This window comes from Sorex fumeus, unplaced genomic scaffold (assembly GCF_029834395.1).
Source record: "Sorex fumeus unplaced genomic scaffold, SorFum_2.1 ptg000063l, whole genome shotgun sequence".
NCBI classification, from domain to species: domain Eukaryota; kingdom Metazoa; phylum Chordata; class Mammalia; order Eulipotyphla; family Soricidae; genus Sorex; species Sorex fumeus.
In genome coordinates this window covers 70,681,293-70,698,917 of record NW_026606120.1, presented here as the reverse complement: position 1 = coordinate 70,698,917, position 17,625 = coordinate 70,681,293, and the positions used below count along the sequence as shown (strand labels likewise).

General features: G+C 40.8%; 1 protein-coding gene across 3 annotated transcripts in view; it reads right to left on the bottom strand.

Annotated features, from left to right (window-relative positions):
• Positions 1–17,625, bottom strand: part of SPOP (speckle type BTB/POZ protein) — an 86,914-nt gene that overhangs the window by 22,757 nt on the left and 46,532 nt on the right. For 2 of the 3 annotated variants that reach the window (XM_056127451.1, XM_056127450.1), the window contains 2 exons: positions 14,194–14,239; positions 554–704 (listed from right to left, as the gene is read on the bottom strand). In XM_056127451.1, the coding sequence (XP_055983426.1) occupies positions 554–631 (78 nt within the window). In that variant the 5' untranslated portion in view covers positions 632–704; positions 14,194–14,239. The remainder of the gene's footprint in view (positions 1–553; positions 705–14,193; positions 14,240–17,625) is intronic. The other variant, XM_056127452.1, reaches the window with a different exon arrangement.

Genomic DNA, 17,625 nt, shown 5'->3' with positions numbered 1-17,625 from the left:
AACCAACAGGCTGCAGACCACATCCCCGCCCTCTGCAGGATTCCCAAAAGAAGGTAGCAGCTTTGGCCAGCAGGAAGACTCAGCTTTTTCTCCATTAGGTCCCTCATCCATATTTGAAGAAATCTCAGTGACCAATATAACTTTTCTCAGCTTTTGAGAAATACTGGATGACAAGTGAGAAAACACGAACAGGATTGAAAAGGCAGGTGAAAAAACCATACCTAGCCTATTTTAAACGGGTCTCTGCTCAGAACTGACTGGCAACAATTAACATGACAAATTTCTAACCTTAAGTTGCCCTTCAGAAGAACACACTTTCACCAAGGCAGATCTAATTCCAAAGATTCCCCACTTACAATGTCCAGTGGAAACTACTAGCATATGACAGATTCCACACGAAAAACTAAAACCTGGAAAATGGTAACTGCCTTTTTTATCAGCTATCTGGCGGGTATTTCCTAGAGAAAGCAGAAAACCCAACATAGAAAATATATCTTATTTCTTTCATCCCCAAACCCTCCCCAAGATGTACAGGGTGACAGCAGCAGCTTACCTGTGTATAGCACCAGCTCTCAGCGACGGGGCCACTCGACATTTCTGCCGGGGGTGGAGGACTTGGAACCCTTGACATCGCCAGTTTGAAGGTTAAACAAGATTTCCAAAGTCAGGGGACAAAGATTTCTGCTCTCTCTTCTCTCTTCACCCTAGTTAACAGAAGCAGTGAGAGGATCTGATTAGATTGGTGGGATACTAGCCTTGTACTTTTCACCCTAGTTAACAGAAGCAGCAAGAGAATCTGATTAGATTGGTGGGATACTAGCCTTGTATTTCCATGTAACTTTCCCAAGACTGTGAATCTACCTAGAGTGCTTGACCTTCAGCATTCAAGGAACTCTTAGCATTCAGATCCTAAATTTAAACTTAACCTCAGAGAGTAATCTAATCTAAAGCAGTCTCCTTTACAACTGCGTCTCCCTATTTTAATCCTCTGCACAATAATGTCATATACCAAATGAATTGTTTAAACAACATAGATAACGTGTATTTATCCACAAAAAGGCAAAAGGAAGAGAAGACAACTTACTGAACCCACCACTAAGGTAAATGACCTGGATACCCCTTATCTTCACAGATCACTGCAAACTTAAAGTAGCCTTCTAAGGAGGGCCAGCGTTATAGTTAACAGCAGGTAGGATACTTGCCTTGCGTGCAGATGATTTGCGTTCAATTCCCAGCACCCCATATGATCCCTGAGCTCTGCCAGAAGTGATCCCACAATCAGCAGTAAGCCCTGAGTACCACTGGGTGTGGCCCAAGAGAAAAAAAAAACACCCAAAAACTTCTAAGGAGAGAAAGAGGAGAGAGAGAGAGAGAGAGAGAGAGAGAGAGAGAGAGAGAGAGAGAGAAAGAACTCAGTGCTCAGTGGGATTAAGCACATGTTTCGAATGCAGGAGGCCCAGATTCATTAATCTCGACACTACAAAGTACTCTGAACACTAAGCCAGGAGTAGCCCCTGAGCACCTCTGGATGGGCACTCTGCCAAAGGTCTTCTATTCTTTTCTTTCTCTTTCTCTCTCTCTCTCTCTTCCTTCCTTCCTTCCTTCCTTCCTTCCTTCCTTCCTTCCTTCCTTCCTTCCTTTCTTTCTTTCTTTCTTTCTTTCTTTCATCTCTGTAAGGCTGGCTTTCTTTTTGAGTAGGTCTTCTATTCTTAACACACTGCTAGCTGCTTTTTGTTTATTTTTGGCTTGGGTTTTGGGTCACATCCAATAGTTTTTGGGGACTGCTCCAGCTCCTGGCAGTGTTGGGGTCGGGGGAGAACCATGCAGTGCCAGGAACTGAACCCAAGGTTCCCACTTGCAAAACATGTACTCCAGCCTCCAGCCTTTCGAGCCATCTACCCTGGCCCAAGTCCTTTATAAGTTGTGTTTCATGTTTCCAGAATTAAAGACTGTTCCAAATTTAACTGTCACTGTCCTCCCATTGTTCATTGATTTGCTCAAGCGGGCCCAGTAATGTCTCCATTGTGACACTTGTTACTGTGTTTGGCATATTGAATACGTCACGGGTAGCCTTCCTCCCCCATTTACCTTTCAGCCTTTATCTCTGAAACTTACCCAAATTCACTAATTTTTAAAAATAGATTTTGTGTTTAGAAAGGCCTTTGCCAGGCTTTGTTGTATGGGCAGTATCTCGGTAGCTTACCGGGCTCTCTGAGAGGGGCAGAGGAATCGAACCTGGGTTGGCTGTGTCAGCTGTGTGCAAGGCAAACGCCCTAATGCTGTGCTGTCGCTCCAGCCCGCGAGATTTCCTAAATTCTATTTGTTCTCTATCTTCCAATTATTCCTCAACCTCCCTTTTTTTTTTTTTGAGGCAAATTTCTACTTTTAGGGACAGAGATAGTACAGGGGCCTTCTAAGTAGCTAATCCAGATTTGGTTCCTGAGCCATCTGGCACCCCTAAGAATTGCAGGCTGTTGCCCTAGAGAACCTCGAGCAGCTATAAGTAATTGCATCCTTAGGGTCCTTGCACTGAACCACCAGAGAAAATCACCAGGAGCTGCCAGGTCTCCTGCGCACCAGTGAGAACATCCCCTTTCCCCCCAAATTCTACCTTTATGTAAGTATTTCCCAAATTTCTTATTGGTCAAATAACCCCTTGTACAAATTATGAGGGTCTGCCATTAGCAAATCAAATCCAACTCAAAACTCCATCCACCCCCAAAGTTCTTTGGTGGAGTTGGGTGAGTCACCCCTGGTAGTGATCAAGGGACCCTAAGCAGATCCAGGGATCAAAACCAGGGTGACAGCCGAAGTGGCGGCATGCAGAGTAAGTACCTTACCTTTTGTCCTCTCTCCCCCACTCTCAAGGCCTTTCTAAACACAAAATCTATTTTTAAAAATTAGTGAATCTGGGTAAGTTTCAGAGACAAAGGCTGAAAGGTAAATGGGGGAGGGAGGCTTACAATGCCTGATAAAGGGATAACTTTATTAATACATAAATTAATCTACAAATTTTGTTTCTACAGAATCATGGAGAGGCCAACTAACCAATAAAAATATTGTTTGGGCTAGGGAGATAGCTCCAAGTGTGTGCTCAGCATCCTGGAGCTCTGGGTTCAACCCTTAGTACCCCATGGTCCTCCACTACTAATAGTGAACCCTGAGCAGATCTAGCAGGTGACCTCAAGCACTGAGCTAGGAGTAGTCCCAAATGCCACTGGTATAACCCTGAAAAAAGAACCAAAAAAAATCATGATCATGCATGAGGCTTGGGTTTGACCCCTCCCCCAGCTCTGCAAAATAAAAAAAAAAAATGATCTGAGACACTGTTTAACTTTATTATTATTTTTAATATATTATAGTAGTTGCAGGAATAAAGATGTTTCATTGGCATATAATATTTGAAGGAGAGATTTCTTTCCCGATGTTTTCAGCTATGGACAATGTGAATTTTGTCACTGATGATACTACCTTTTTAGCTGTTAAGCAGCTTGGGTACAAATTTGACATTCTCCTAAAATTTGCATTCTATCTATTAAATTTTATATAGGATCAGATGTTTATTCTGTTAGATCTTATTGTTTTGTTTTAGGGTCACACCTGATAGTGCTCAGGGCTTATTCCTGGTTCTGCAATCAGGAATCACTCCTGGCAGTGCTTGAGGGAACAATATGCGATGTCAGGATTGAACATGGGTTGACTGAATACAAGGCAAGTGCCCTGCTCACTGTATTCTCTTCCACCCCAGGGCATAAATGATTTTTTAATCACACAATTTATATTCAATGATCACTTAAATGATAAGTGTAGAGGAAATTAAAAGTTGCACCAACACCACTGATATTCTAAGAGTCTGTATTATTTCTTTTTATATTTATTTAATCACTGTGGGAAAAGTTACAAAGCTTTCAGGTTTTAAGTTTCGGTCATGCAATGATCAAACACCTTTCCCTTCACCAGTACTTATTTTTTACCACCAAGAACCCCAATATACCCCCCTCCCACCCCTCCCAATGCTTGTGAGGCAGATGAATTCTACTTAAATTTCTATCTACTTTGATTACATTCATTATTTCGACAAAAGATGCACCATTATTGTTTAGAGTTTCCACCCAACAATCAGAACTGCTAAAAAGTCATAGTGAAATAATTTGTTTTCTATAGCTGATTATGAGAACCAAATGATATCACGCAGCCGCTAATGCGGCCGCGCAATTTTGGATTTCTGATACTTTACTTAATAAGTCTGGAGGGATTTCTGCCAAGAGCCAGATAATTACGAGACTGGTTTCTGTGGCTCTGGAGCCATGGCCGTGCCGGAGAGCCGCTTGTGGGGGGCAACTTGTGACCTCGGTAGGGTGTGAAGGACGAGCCGGGAGAGACTGTATTAGTTTTAAATACTATCCCATAGGTATTCACATGTAAAACCATGGAACCATAAATCTTATAAACACAATGAACTTTTTTTCTTTGTGGGGGGGACATTTTTTGTCACACCCAGCAATGCACAGGGGTTACTCCTAGCTCATGCACTCAGGAATTACTCCTTGTGGTGCTCAGGGGACCATATGGGATGCTGGGAATCGAACCCAGGTGAGCCTCGTGCAAGGCAAACATCCCACCCACTGTGCTATGGCTCCAGCCCCACAATGAACTTTTTTATTTAAGCCAGCAACCTAAGCATTGCAGTGACAGTTGGGTGTCCCTGTTTCATTAGGGGCCTTACAAGCTCATGCAACTCTAATTTCATGGCAGTATCAAGAGACCAAATCCTACCCTTGATCACCTGTGATCATGGTGGATGTGCATTTGAAGGAAAAGACTCTCACAAGGTTCGTTGTCTAGTAATGAGTAAAGGTTTTACAAGTTCTAGTTACCATTACTGCCAGCAGAAGCCAGAATGAAATTTCAGAATTTCTACTTAAAACTATCTTTGGAGAAGGCTGACAATAAAGATGTGAATTTTACACATTAAGAGCATAAAATCTGGCTCTGAAGGTGTGGTGTGCAGGCTCAGCTCTATACTGAATGATCCTAAAATACTAATTCGAGTTTATTTTGAAGTTAAAAAATATTTTAGGGCTGGAGAGAGAGTTCAGTGGGTAAGGCACTTGTCTTACACACAGTGACCCTTCGATTCCAAGTTCCCCGTACGATTCCCCAAACACTGCCAGGAATAATCTCTGCTGGGTGTGGCCCTCCAAACCAAAGCATTTCAGAAGGCCCAGGGGTGGCTCAATGGCAAAGCACTTGCCTTCCATGTGTTAGGATATGGGTTCAAACCCTGAGTCTGGGAAAAATAAAAAAAATCAGGGGCCAGCAAGATATTACTTGCCTTCCCTACAGTCAATCCTGATTTGATGCATGGTCCCTTGAGCACTGTCAGGGGTCACTCCTGAGCCTTTGCTCAGGAATAGCCCGAGCACCTCTGGGTGCGATCCAAACTCCCTTCCCCCTAAAAAAAGTGCACGTTTTGTATGTGACTGGTCCCACGTGGTTCTCCAATCTCCAGAGGTAGTTCCAGAGACCCCTAGCACTGCTGGGTGTGGCCTAGGTAATCCCCTGGTACCGCAGTGCCTGAGCCACTGTCCCATCCTTGAGCAGTCACGCTGAACTGCTGGCCTAGTTGGCTGAGAATTACTATCAAGGTCCCTCAGGCGCCCAGGCACCACTTGGGATTCCCACCCCCAATTCAAATACAACAAATAGTAATTCAAGAATTCGCTAAGTCAAGGAAAAGTTAAAAATAATTAACTTTAATAGCTTAATTGTTAAGCAACAATTGCTTAATTGTTCATAATAAGAAGCCATGTTTTTATTATAATCAGAAAGTATTATTGAATTTTGATGTGGGTGTTTTTTCCTTTTTGCTTCTCACTTACTCTCTAGCCAAGTCCCTTAAAAATATAAAACTATCTTCCTGCCAATTTTTAAAAAGTGTTCAACATAGCAGCTAGAACAACTGGAGAATCTGGCTTAGACACTGAGGAGCTCTGACCATACAACCTGCTGGGAGGAAAATTGACTAGGACAGCACAAGACTAATTAATTTCGCTCATAGCAGGCACCACGGGCAAAGTGTTCATCAGCAAAGTAGCCTGGTGTTCCATGAGCTCTCCTGTCCTTCATGCCAGCTGCTGCAGATGCTCAGTTTAAAAAAAAAAAATCTTAGGAAAGGTCTATTTGAGGGTCACAGTTTGAGAACCTTTGAAGGAGACAACTAGTACCAAAATATATTGTTTCTGGCTTGAAACAAGTTCAGACAAGAATGGCCGAGTTTTCTAAGCCCAGCCAACTTCACTGGCAACTCTGAGGCTGAACATCTTTGTTACGTGCCACCATTTATTTTCCTTTTCACACTATCGCATTCTGACCCATGAAGTGACATTTTCTCCGAGTCATAGCAAGACATAAACTTTCTAATATGTCAACTGTAATAACGCTCAACTTCCAAAGAAGGTAGAATCAGCAACTAAGAACATTTTCTAATGAATGCTCCCTGGAAGATGAGAGACGGTGTGTAGTCATTTTTGATCAAAGATTAAAATCATAGATAATATGAATCAATATAATATGATTTCTAACTAGAAAGTTCAACTTTGGAGAGTAAGACAGAAGTGAAAAAGAAAATGTATTAATGCAGTCACGATGTATGGGTAGTGTTTTTAACCGAAACTATATTCTTTTATACTTATCTACGTGTGTTTGTCGCCAGTAGACTTTACTTGTGTGTGTGGAGCCCTGACTGAGTCCACAAAGCCACATCACTGGCCCACATCCAATAAACTTTAAGTTGCACGAAAGGAACTTACAATGAACTCTTCTTCTTTTCATCTCCTTACCACTGACCTCATCTCACCTGCCTAAAACAATGTTAGTCAGCAAGAAACTTAGATGACTGCAATACTCAGTTGTATTCAAGTTCAGTAAGTTTTTTGCTTGTTTCTTCCATATATATATCTAAGAAAAACTTTGGGGTATATTAGAGCATACTGAGTACATTAGAGTACTGAGGTATATTAGATTTGCCAATAAAGTGGGAATCATCAAATTTATATTTATTCTTCTGAAGGGGCTGGAGCAATAGCACAGTGGGTAGGGCGTTTGCCTTGCACACGGCCTACCCGGGTTTGATTCCGCCATCCCTCTAAGAGAGCCCGGCAAGCTCCCCATGTTTGATATGCCAAGCACAGTAACAACAAGTCTTACAACGGAGACGTTACTGGTGCCCGCTACAGCAAATCAATGAACAACGGGAGGATAGTGCTACAGTGCTATTCTTCTGAAAGAAATATACATGCCAAAATATCTGCCTAGCACTGCCCATGTATCAGTGATGGTTTAAAAAAAAAAAAAAGCGGGGGAAATGCACTTTTCATCTAGTATTCCCAAGAATATCTTTATTCCAGAGGCCAGAGCATAGTACAGGGATAATGCATTTGCCCTGAATGTAGCAGACCCAGATTTGATCCCTAGTATCCCAAATGGTCCCCCAAAAACTGCCAGAAATAGTTCCTCAGTGCAAAGCCAGGAGTAACCCCTGAGATTGCCAAGTATGACCCAAAAACATAAATAAAGCACATAAATACAGAACAATTTTTAATAAAGTATCTTCATGCTATAAGGGGAGAGAGATAATAAAAGATGATTATCTTTTATTTTGAAACACAAATCAGCAATTTGAACACTTTTACATAACCAAGATTTTTTTCAGAAAAGAGGGTTAATTCCCTGTACAACACGGGGAAATGTCCCCGTAGTTCAGCCTGAGATATACGCAGATGTAGGCTAGAACTTGAAATGTTAAAGACAGCTTAGGCAGTGATTTTTTTTGGTCTTTCTCTGATTCCCTAATTCATTCATCCAATGAATTAAAAAATAAAAAACCATCACTCTTAAATTATAGGAATAAGACTGTAGAGATAACAGAATGAACCATGAAATGTTGCTCTGTAGGTTAAAACCAGTCTAATACTAATCATTTCATGTGGTTTAACACACAAATATGCATGTTTGACAGCTGGGAATACAGCTTCCTGGAAAGTATATGTTCAGGATTTTTTTTTTAACTTCCCTTGTCCCCTCCCCGGCCCCCTCCCCCCAACACACACACCTTTGATTTAAAGTCTTGTACAGTTTCCATGTAAGGAAAAATCCCGATGTTGTAACTTTTTTTAAACCTGAGAGGTATTTGTATTTTCCAGAATAAAAGATTCTGGAACAAAAAACTGACACCCCACCCCCCAAAAAAACATACAAAAAACCCCCAACCCTACCACCACCAAAAAGAAAAACCATCAGAATTACAGAAATTACTTTTGTGTAATTAATTTTGAGGAAATAATATGCCCTGTTTCTTCTGTTGCAGTGTCCTTAATCACATTCAGCTCGAAAGGTATTAACTTCTTTATTGCCCTAAGGACAGATTAATATAGGTCACACTGACTTCTTCTAGTGCTCAGTTTGAATGACTTTTGAAAATTTGTTATGGTGAAATTTTGCAGTTCAATCTAATCTAACAAAATAGTAACTGCAATGTTCTTATTAGGTTTAGAAATACACCTTCTTTGTTTTGTTTTAGGGTCACACTTGAAATGCTCAGGGATCACTCCTTCTAGTGCTTGGTGGGACAATGTGATGCTAGGAATTGAACCCAGGGCTCTCACATGCAAAACATAAACTCCAGCTCTTTGAGATATATCCAGAACCCTAGTAACACTTATTAAAATGCAACTGAGGATAGTTAAAACAAGAAAGGAAGGGAGAAAAGGGAGGGAGGGAAGGAGGAGGAAGGGGAGGGAGGGAGTGAGGGAGGGAGGGAGAGAGAGAGAGAGAAGGTGGAAAGAAAGGAAGAAAGAAGAAAGTAAGGCAGGAAGATAGGAAGGAAGGTAAGAAGGAAGGAAGGAAGGAGTTACCAGGAAAAATTCAATAGGCAAAAGATGCAGTATGTTTGTCTTACCAGTTTCAAATTTTGAAAGACTTAAAAGTTTAAGTTTTTTGAAATTGAGATATAGGTGAGATATGGCTGATATATATATATATAAACTGTATTTACATTTGTTTTTTTTAAGTCTATAACAGGGGGTACAGTATTATGAATTTATAAAGAAAAAGTCAAAAGCTTAATAAAAAAGTAAAAAAAACCATGACTTATAGAAATAGAAACATCAATGATTCTCAAATTTATATAAAAACATGTTCAACTTTCATTCATAATAAATGTAAATTAAACCACTTTGGTTCACCCAGTGAATTGGCAAAAATCAAAATGTCTGATAACACTTTTCCAGAATACAGAGAATATTTCTAATCACAGTATGAATTACATACAAGGAAATGTATTCAAGTTAGTAAGAAACACATACCCTTCTGTTCAGTAATTCTACTTCTTGAAATAATGGGCAAACTTCTATTTAAAGAGGCAAAAATTTTGTCATATGTATAAAAATATAAGGAAGGAAACTGGGTACTTAAGTGGGAAGAAGAATTTCAACTGAATTCTCTTTTGTGCTTCTTGAAATCTGGACCAATGTGAATAGCACCTCCTCAAATTAAAAAAGTAATTGAAATTAGCCTTTGTACTTAATTTTCTGGAATTATGATTGGGCTTATAAAGCAGACCCCAAGGAAAGACAAGATAGGAATTTTTTAGTAGCTTCTAGGTGTTCCCAAATCTCACTTTCTGTCGTACAAAGCCTCACCCTATACTTACCCTTCTCTAGAACCAGGCCTTTCTGGGTAGGGAAAGCTCCTTCTGCCTGTGTTTGACTTGTTCTTGTTTTGGGGGTCACACTGAACACCACATATGGTCCCTAGAGGACCGCCAGAAGTAACTCCTGAGTACACAAGCAGGAGTAACTGAGTACTTCCAGGTATGGCCCAACACCTGCCCCGATCATAAAAAGCTAAGATGTAGAACAAACTTTCTGCCATAGCCAGATATTTATTTATTAAGATTTGAGTTGTCAGCTGTTGTAAATAAAAAAATTCAGAAATAAGTGTAAGTATGCATGCATGCCAGTGTTTCTGCTTTAGCGGTTTTTCCATGTCTCTTCAACCTAAGTATAATGACAGAGTTGTACAGAAAAATCTGGCCCGGAGTTGCGGAGATATCAAAGGGGGTCAGAGGCCTGGGACTCCAGTTCAATCCTAACACCACAAGGCCTCCTCAAACACTGATGGTGTGATCCTGGTGGCCCCTGTGCACCACTGGGGTGGTGCTGGTATTCCACAGCATCTCAGGGCTGAGCATTACCACATCCTTGGCTCTAGTATTGGCCTGGTTGGCTAAGTCGCACGGGAGTAGGCCATGGGCCTCCTTGAGCACTGCTTAGAAGCCCAAAAAGCCAAGCCAGGCTAGTAAGGCTCATTCAGGCAAAGTCAAATTGAAGATGAGGAAGAGGGCAGGACATAAAATAATCTCAAGTCACAAACAGCAGGATAACTGACAGAATGGTCCCACTGACTCCCAGCCTCAAGAGTGCACAGACCGCTTACAGCCTTACTGCCTTTATTGGTTAGAAGTAACTACAAATAGTCCTTGGTCCCCAAGGAGACATTATAGCCAGCTCAAAGGTTAAAATATGATATATCTCCCACGTTAGGTGCCACTTTTCTAGTCATGGAAAAAATAAATCAAAGAGAAGAAAAAATTGTACTGCTGGTTGATATTCAGGGCTAGGGAATCATTCCCTTTCCTTAAAAAGGATCCTTTTTGGGGCTGGAACACATGCTTTGTATGTCCAAGTTGCAGATTAGGTCCTAAATACCAAATCAAGAGTAGTCCCTGAGCACCACTATGTGGCCCAAAAACCAACCAACCAACCAAACACCAAAAAACCTCTCCATATGTAAGAGCTATAGGCACCTATAAACATACTGACATCCCCTGGCCCAAAAACAGGTCCAGGGAGAACATGCTCAGTGCAAAAGCCCATCCCAGAGGGCAGATGACACCAACAGGCTTCCGGGACTACATTTCCTCAGTCTTCCAGAAGACTTCTTGAGCTTTTGTTTTGCTTTTTAATTTAGGTGCATCTTAAAAAATAAAACATCTAAGAAAAATAATTCCCTGCTCTACCGGCTGGAGGATCCTGCAGATCAAGCCATGGCTGCCACAAGCAGGGGTTAACGCTGCCAGGTGATGGGCGGGTGGTGTTGATGATAGAGCCCCTGCCAGGAAAAACTCTCTTCCAACCCTTGTTTCTTATTTTTAAAGGCAGATATGATTCATCAGATTAAACTTCTCAACACATCATTTTCAAAGTCCATCAATTTGGGAGATGCCTAAGAATGACATGAATTCAGATCAGCAAACAAATCTGATTATAAAGGAACTACTTCACTTCAATGCGTATCTCAGCTCCAAAGGAAAGCACCTTTAGAAACGAAGTTAGGCAGAACCCAACAATCAGCAACTTCTTTCCTCAGAAATTATAATAATATGTTTATTCCCATAAATGGCTTCCCATAAACTCTCTAGAGTCACAAAGAGCAAATTTAGGAAAGCTGCAGATTTTTTAACACATCCACAGGTTCGGCAAGACTTCTCTAGGTTGATAATTTTTATTCTAAAGTAGGCGCTTGAGTACAATTTAAAAGGAGGAAAAGAAGACTGAAGGGAGGGAAAACCTTGTGGCTAAGAAGATTCTATTTATTAGTAATATTTCCAAAGCTAATTTGAAAGACTATGATTTCCTCCCCTTTCCTTAACTATAACTATTTAGAACCTTATAACATCCTAATATTAAACATATGAAAGACTTAACCTTACTATAATTTAAGTGTGTTCAATCTGTAAGGAATTCAAACTCAGAAGCCATTTCATAAAATAAATGAGCGAAGGTTATATAACCACAGAGTCCTCTGGCATTTACAGAAACCAAATTCAATATGTTTCTCCTCAGTCATTTGTCTCATTTGGTCTCCTAAGCCACTTCAAAACATCTTTCGGGGCTCGAGAGATAGTACAGCGGGTAGGGTGTTTGCCTTGCACGCGGCCATCCAGGGTTTGATTCCCAGCATCCCATATGGTTCCCTGAGCACCACCAAGAGAAACTCCTGAGTGCAGAGCCAGGAGTAACCCCTGTACATCTCCAGGTGTGACCCAAAAAGAGAAAAAAACAAAACAACAAAAAACCCCATCTTTCTATCACAATTTGACTACAAGAAGGGTTCAAGAACACACATCAAATAAAGACTAAACAGCTTTTAGGGTGAATAACTTGAAACCGGTTCATGAATTTTAGTAACTGAAAGGCCACCTGTTACAGAGAATCTGGTAAACCACAAGGGCTTTCATTAACATTAACACTAACAGCTACTATCTAGAAGTAATAGCAACTACTAGTATCTTTTCAGTATTCTTTAAAGATACTATTTTTCTTTCTTTTTTGTGGGGACTGAAGGGACTTAGGCAATACTCAGTCGTGTTTAGGGGTCAGTCTCTGTCCAGTGCTTGGGGGAATATAAGGTTCCAGGGATGAAACCTGGGTCTTCTAAGTATGCAAAACATGTGCTCGAGCCTAGAAAGAAAATACTTTTCTTTGTGAGACACCTGGACCTCCCCTTATAGGTTAAAATACTGGGACTGAGAGACAGTGCAGTGCAGTGGGTAGGGCATTTGTATTGCATGTGGTTCAATCCCACATTCAATCCCACGTTCAATCCCTTGCATGTGGTTCAATTCTGGATACAATCCATGTACGCCATATGGTCTCTTGAGCACTGCCATGAATAATTCTTGAATCAGAGCCTTGAGTATCCCCTGACTATATCGCCAGGCGTGCCCCCTCTCCAAAATATGTATATTTGATTCTTTTTTTTGGGGGGGGGGAATAATCAGCAGTGCTCAAGCATCACTCCTGGCAGTGCCTGGGGGACTGTAATCGGTGCCAGGGATCTGAGATCAAACTGGGGTCAGCAGTGCACAAAGCAAGTGCACTGCCCCTAGACTATCTCTTTAGTCTCATCTCCTTTGATTATGGTCTTAAATGAAAAAATTTGATAATTCTATATATGGACAGAGATTACCATCTCCAGAAATTTTCTCTTCTGAATTTGTTAAAAATATACCAATTTCTCTGTTAAGGGTCTAATAAAACTGAACAAGAAACTGAGAAGACATTCTCATTTTTAAGTGTCCATTCCAAAAATCCATAAATGAGAAAAAGTACAACCATAATCAGACAAGAAAGGGAAGAAGTCTGCATATGTTTTAACAGAATTTCTTGACTCCCAATGACTTGTCAGAATTCACAAAATTAAAACACAGCAATTCCTATTTTGTCTTAATAAAACTAAAAACAAAGGCAAGGACCCAGACAAACCAAGTAAAAACTCTAAGATGCTAGCCAGAATGACAGTAAGGTTTTTAATTACCCACAGAGAGACAAACTCTAAGGTATATAAACAAAGGCAATCTGCTCAGAATCAGACCTCCTTTATAGAGTAAAATGAAGTCCATGGATTGTTTTATCTCCTTTTATGAAATGTAATTCTAATTTGCTTAGAGCTCTTTCCCAGAGAGAAAAATAACCTTATTCTAAGATCTTTGCAGCACATATTAATTATCACTCTTGATTTAAAATGTTGATCTAGGGGCAAGGGAGACGGAACGGGGGTTAGGATACACACCTGTATCTGACACAAAATGATTTTCTGAGCATTACCAGTTGTGGCCCTGGAGGTGCCAAGTACTCTCTGAGTGGCCCTGGTGGTCTCTGGCACCACATCCTTGGACCCTATCACTGAATACAATTAGCTAAGTAGTCCTCGGGGCCCCCCACACTGCTTGGGAAGGTTCTCCCTACCTCCCAAAAAGTAAATCTAAACATTTCATAGCTTCTACCATTAATATAAAGTCATATCCTACATACAGTTGTCACCAGAGGAGACGATCTGAATAAACAGCTCTGATTTAGTCCAGGAAAGAATATTTAGAATAAAACTCATTTTGAAACCACTTATGAAAATTTTCTTTAGTGATGTTTTGTAATGCTTGTTATTAAAAACAACAACAACAAAAAACCCTTGACTTCCACTTTTACATACCATTTGCACTGAAATGAAACAGAAGCTTATACTCAAAATAGGAATTTTTTTAAAGTCATAGTAAATATTTCTTTGTATTTCACTCCACTTTTTTATCATGATCTTAAAATATATTTAAAATGAAATTATGTAAAAACTCACCAAGTCAGTAGGAAGACTCTAATTTGTCTTGTCTAACAGGAAATTTCTGTTGGAAATAGAGATTATGAATCAGACTTAACTAGATTCTAAATCTCATGAAAGTCTTTTACTATTCTGCAAAGGAAAACCTTATAAAATACATTTTCTGGCATTTACCAGCCAAAATTACCATTTTATCGCTAGTTCTGAATGCTCGATTCTTTAGTCAACTCTCAAAAAAGATCATACTTAGTAATGAAAGTCAGAAAAGTCTATAGTGATTATTCTAATGAACCAACTGGTAAGTGCAGGAAAATTGAAATAGGTGGATTATCAACATTCACAACTGAGGGGCCAAAGAGATAGTACAGCGAGAAAGGTGCTTACACTGCTTGTGGCTGACCTAGGTTCAATTCCTGCAACTGCATGTGGTCCCCCCAAGCTTTATCAGGAGTGATCCCTGAGCAAAGAGCCAGGAGTAAGCCCTGAGCACTGCTGGGTCTGGCTCCAAATCAAGGAAAAATCCAAGAAACAAAGTTTACAAAGGACGTAATCACTTTAACCAGGTACCTCACAAAATGTTCAAGGGATATGAAATTTTAATTTCATAACATTTCACAGAAGGATATTATAAAATATCTTTAGAAAAAGATGTTCTGTGCCGGGGTCAGAGAGAGTTCAATGGGCAGGGTCCCAAGCTTTGCATACAAGAGGCCCAGGTTCCTCTCTCTGTACTGCATGGTTCCCTGAACACAACTAGGAGTGTTCCCCAAGCACCCGGTCAGAAGCAGCCCCTGAATACTGCTGCGTGTGGTTTCTCCACCAAGAAAGAAAAAGATGTTCTGTGGGTCACTTCACTAAAACAAAATACATCTAAACAAAGCCAATAGCTGTTGTTTTAATAAATAACTGCTACACTGTGGTCCTACTGAAAATGAGTGAGTATCTTGGCTAAACAACTATGCTACTGCCCTAATAATCTCTCATTATTCTACACAGCAATTCCAAACAGAAATAGGTCTAAGAGTGATTACCATGCTCCCAGAAGTCTACCCTAGAAAATTCTGTCTTTCCTTTTATGGAAAAATGAAGTACTACATACCTCATGGGTGATTCCTTAAAAAAAAAAAAAAAAAAAAAAAAAAAAGCTCTCCCAAAAAGCTGTAGATGCTATTTTTAACTGATACACTGATATAGTAACAATTGTCACAATGGAGACATTACTGGGCCTGCTCGAGCAAATCGATGAACAATGGGAGGACAGTGACAGGGACACTGATATAAATAAGCTTCTCTTATTTCAGTAAACCAAGTCCTGGCTATCATCAGTAACACAATGAACCTGCACCACAACTAAACTACTATTCTAAACTACTAACTCAGACTACAGTTTGCAAAGTTGACGAATTCCTCTTCTCTGGAGTGTACTTTAATAAATTTGCTTGCTCTGTTGCTGAGGGTTGAGGGTGGGGTGGGGGGAACAAACAAAGGAAAAAAAGGAAAGCAAAAATAAATAAAGCAAGTCTCTTTAAAACTAACTTCTCCATCTCATTTAAGAGTAGCAGTAGTAAGACTGGAGAGATTATGCTAGCCTTGCATGCAACTGAACAAGGTCCCATCCCTGGTACCAATTATGGTCCCCTGAGCAGTGTCAGGAATGCTCCTTCAGCACAGAGCTCTGAGCACTGCTGGTGTGGCCCCAAGACAAATAAACGGAGGGAGCAAAATAAGATCACATTCATTTAACAAATATTCACTGAGTACCAACCGAGCAATGCATTGTTTGATACACAGTGATTTTTTAAATAAAAGAAAAAAAAAGAAGAAACTGACAAGGTTTACCTATTTTTGAGGTAAACCGGTAAATGTCTTTAAGACTTTATAATTAAGTCAGAGAGAGAGAGTGCAGTGCATAGGGCACTGCCTAGCATGCAGTTGACCTAGGTTCCATCCCGGGCACCCAGAGCCTAGCAGGAATGATCCCTCAGCAGAGAGCCAGGAGTAAGCCCTATCCACCATTGGGTGTGGCCCCAAAACAAAAACAACAACAACAAAAAGACTATAATTAAGTACTCATAGCAGAAGATATCAACCAACTTGTAACAAATGAAAATTCACGCAAATTTATATTCTTTGTTAATGGCACTGGGACTGATCCAAAGACTATACATACAGATGCTATACCAGCACTCTGCAACCCCTTACACCTCCAGATTGGCATCTGGCCTGTATATTGGTTCACAGACTGGCAGTTAGAACCAAATCAGTTATCAACGGTTTTCAACCTTTCTCCACCCAAGCACAAGTTTCAGTCTGTGGACCTGTGCTTGAAGACCACTGCTCTCACCACTCTACATTCCCAGCCAATAGATGGAATTCTTTAACTGTTGCTGCTCATTTGAGGTTTTATGCATGGTGACAAGGACTGAATCCAGAGCCTCAAGCCTGCAAGGCAAGTGCTCTACTAATGAGCTACACCCCAGGCCCTATTTCTTAAAGCAGAAACCAGTACTATTGTGTCTTTATTCTTTTTTAAGTTTAAGGTTTTGGTTTCTCGGTTCATTTGCTAGAACATGCTTTTTTATTAAGGGCTATATCTGGTGCTGCTCAGGGTGTACTCCTGTCTCTGTGCTCAGGGATCACTCCTGAGGAACTCACATGGGGGTGACTGGGATTGAATCTGAGATGGTTGCGTGCAAGGAAAGCACCCTATCCACATTCTACTGCTTCAGCCCAAGAACAAACATTTTTAGGCCAATAAATTGGCAAGGCTTAAATACAGAGAGGGCGGAGAGAGTGCATCAGCAGCCTGATTGTGCCTTCAGGTTTTCTGATACCCCTAAATTGCCTCTGTGCCTTTGGCTGGACCCCAACAACTTGGGACCAAGTTTACCAAGAAATTAAATGGCCTAGAGTTAGGTAAGTGGGAGCCATGCCCACAAATCACCTCTAGCTCAGCTATACAAGCTCACGTATTGGCCTTATTTCAGAGCCCATAGATAAATCTCAAAAGAGATTAAAAGCCACAGTTAATCTCGGAGCCCACATGGCTAAACAGACTTGGGTAAATAGGAGGGGGACGGGGTTGGCCTGTGTCCACCCAAGCAGAGCCCCTGGCAGCTGCTTGCTTTCATAATCCAAAATCACCACCATATCCCTGGCCTGACTGCACTGTCTCAGGGCAGACCTCACTAAAATATAATCTGTTGAAAATTCTGGTATTCATGACTGAAATCTCCAGGCTTTCTTGGAGCTGGGATGGGCTACCTCTCCCCATTTCCCAATATTCATGAAAGCACCAGCAGTCATCCACACGTAGCAACTCCAGAGCCACCATGTAAGCTCTACTATTGGCCTTGCTTCAGAGACCCATAAATAAATCTTGAGAGAAACCAAAAGCCACAGTTAATCTCGGACTGCATGGCTGAATAGACCGGGGTGAACTGGATGGGG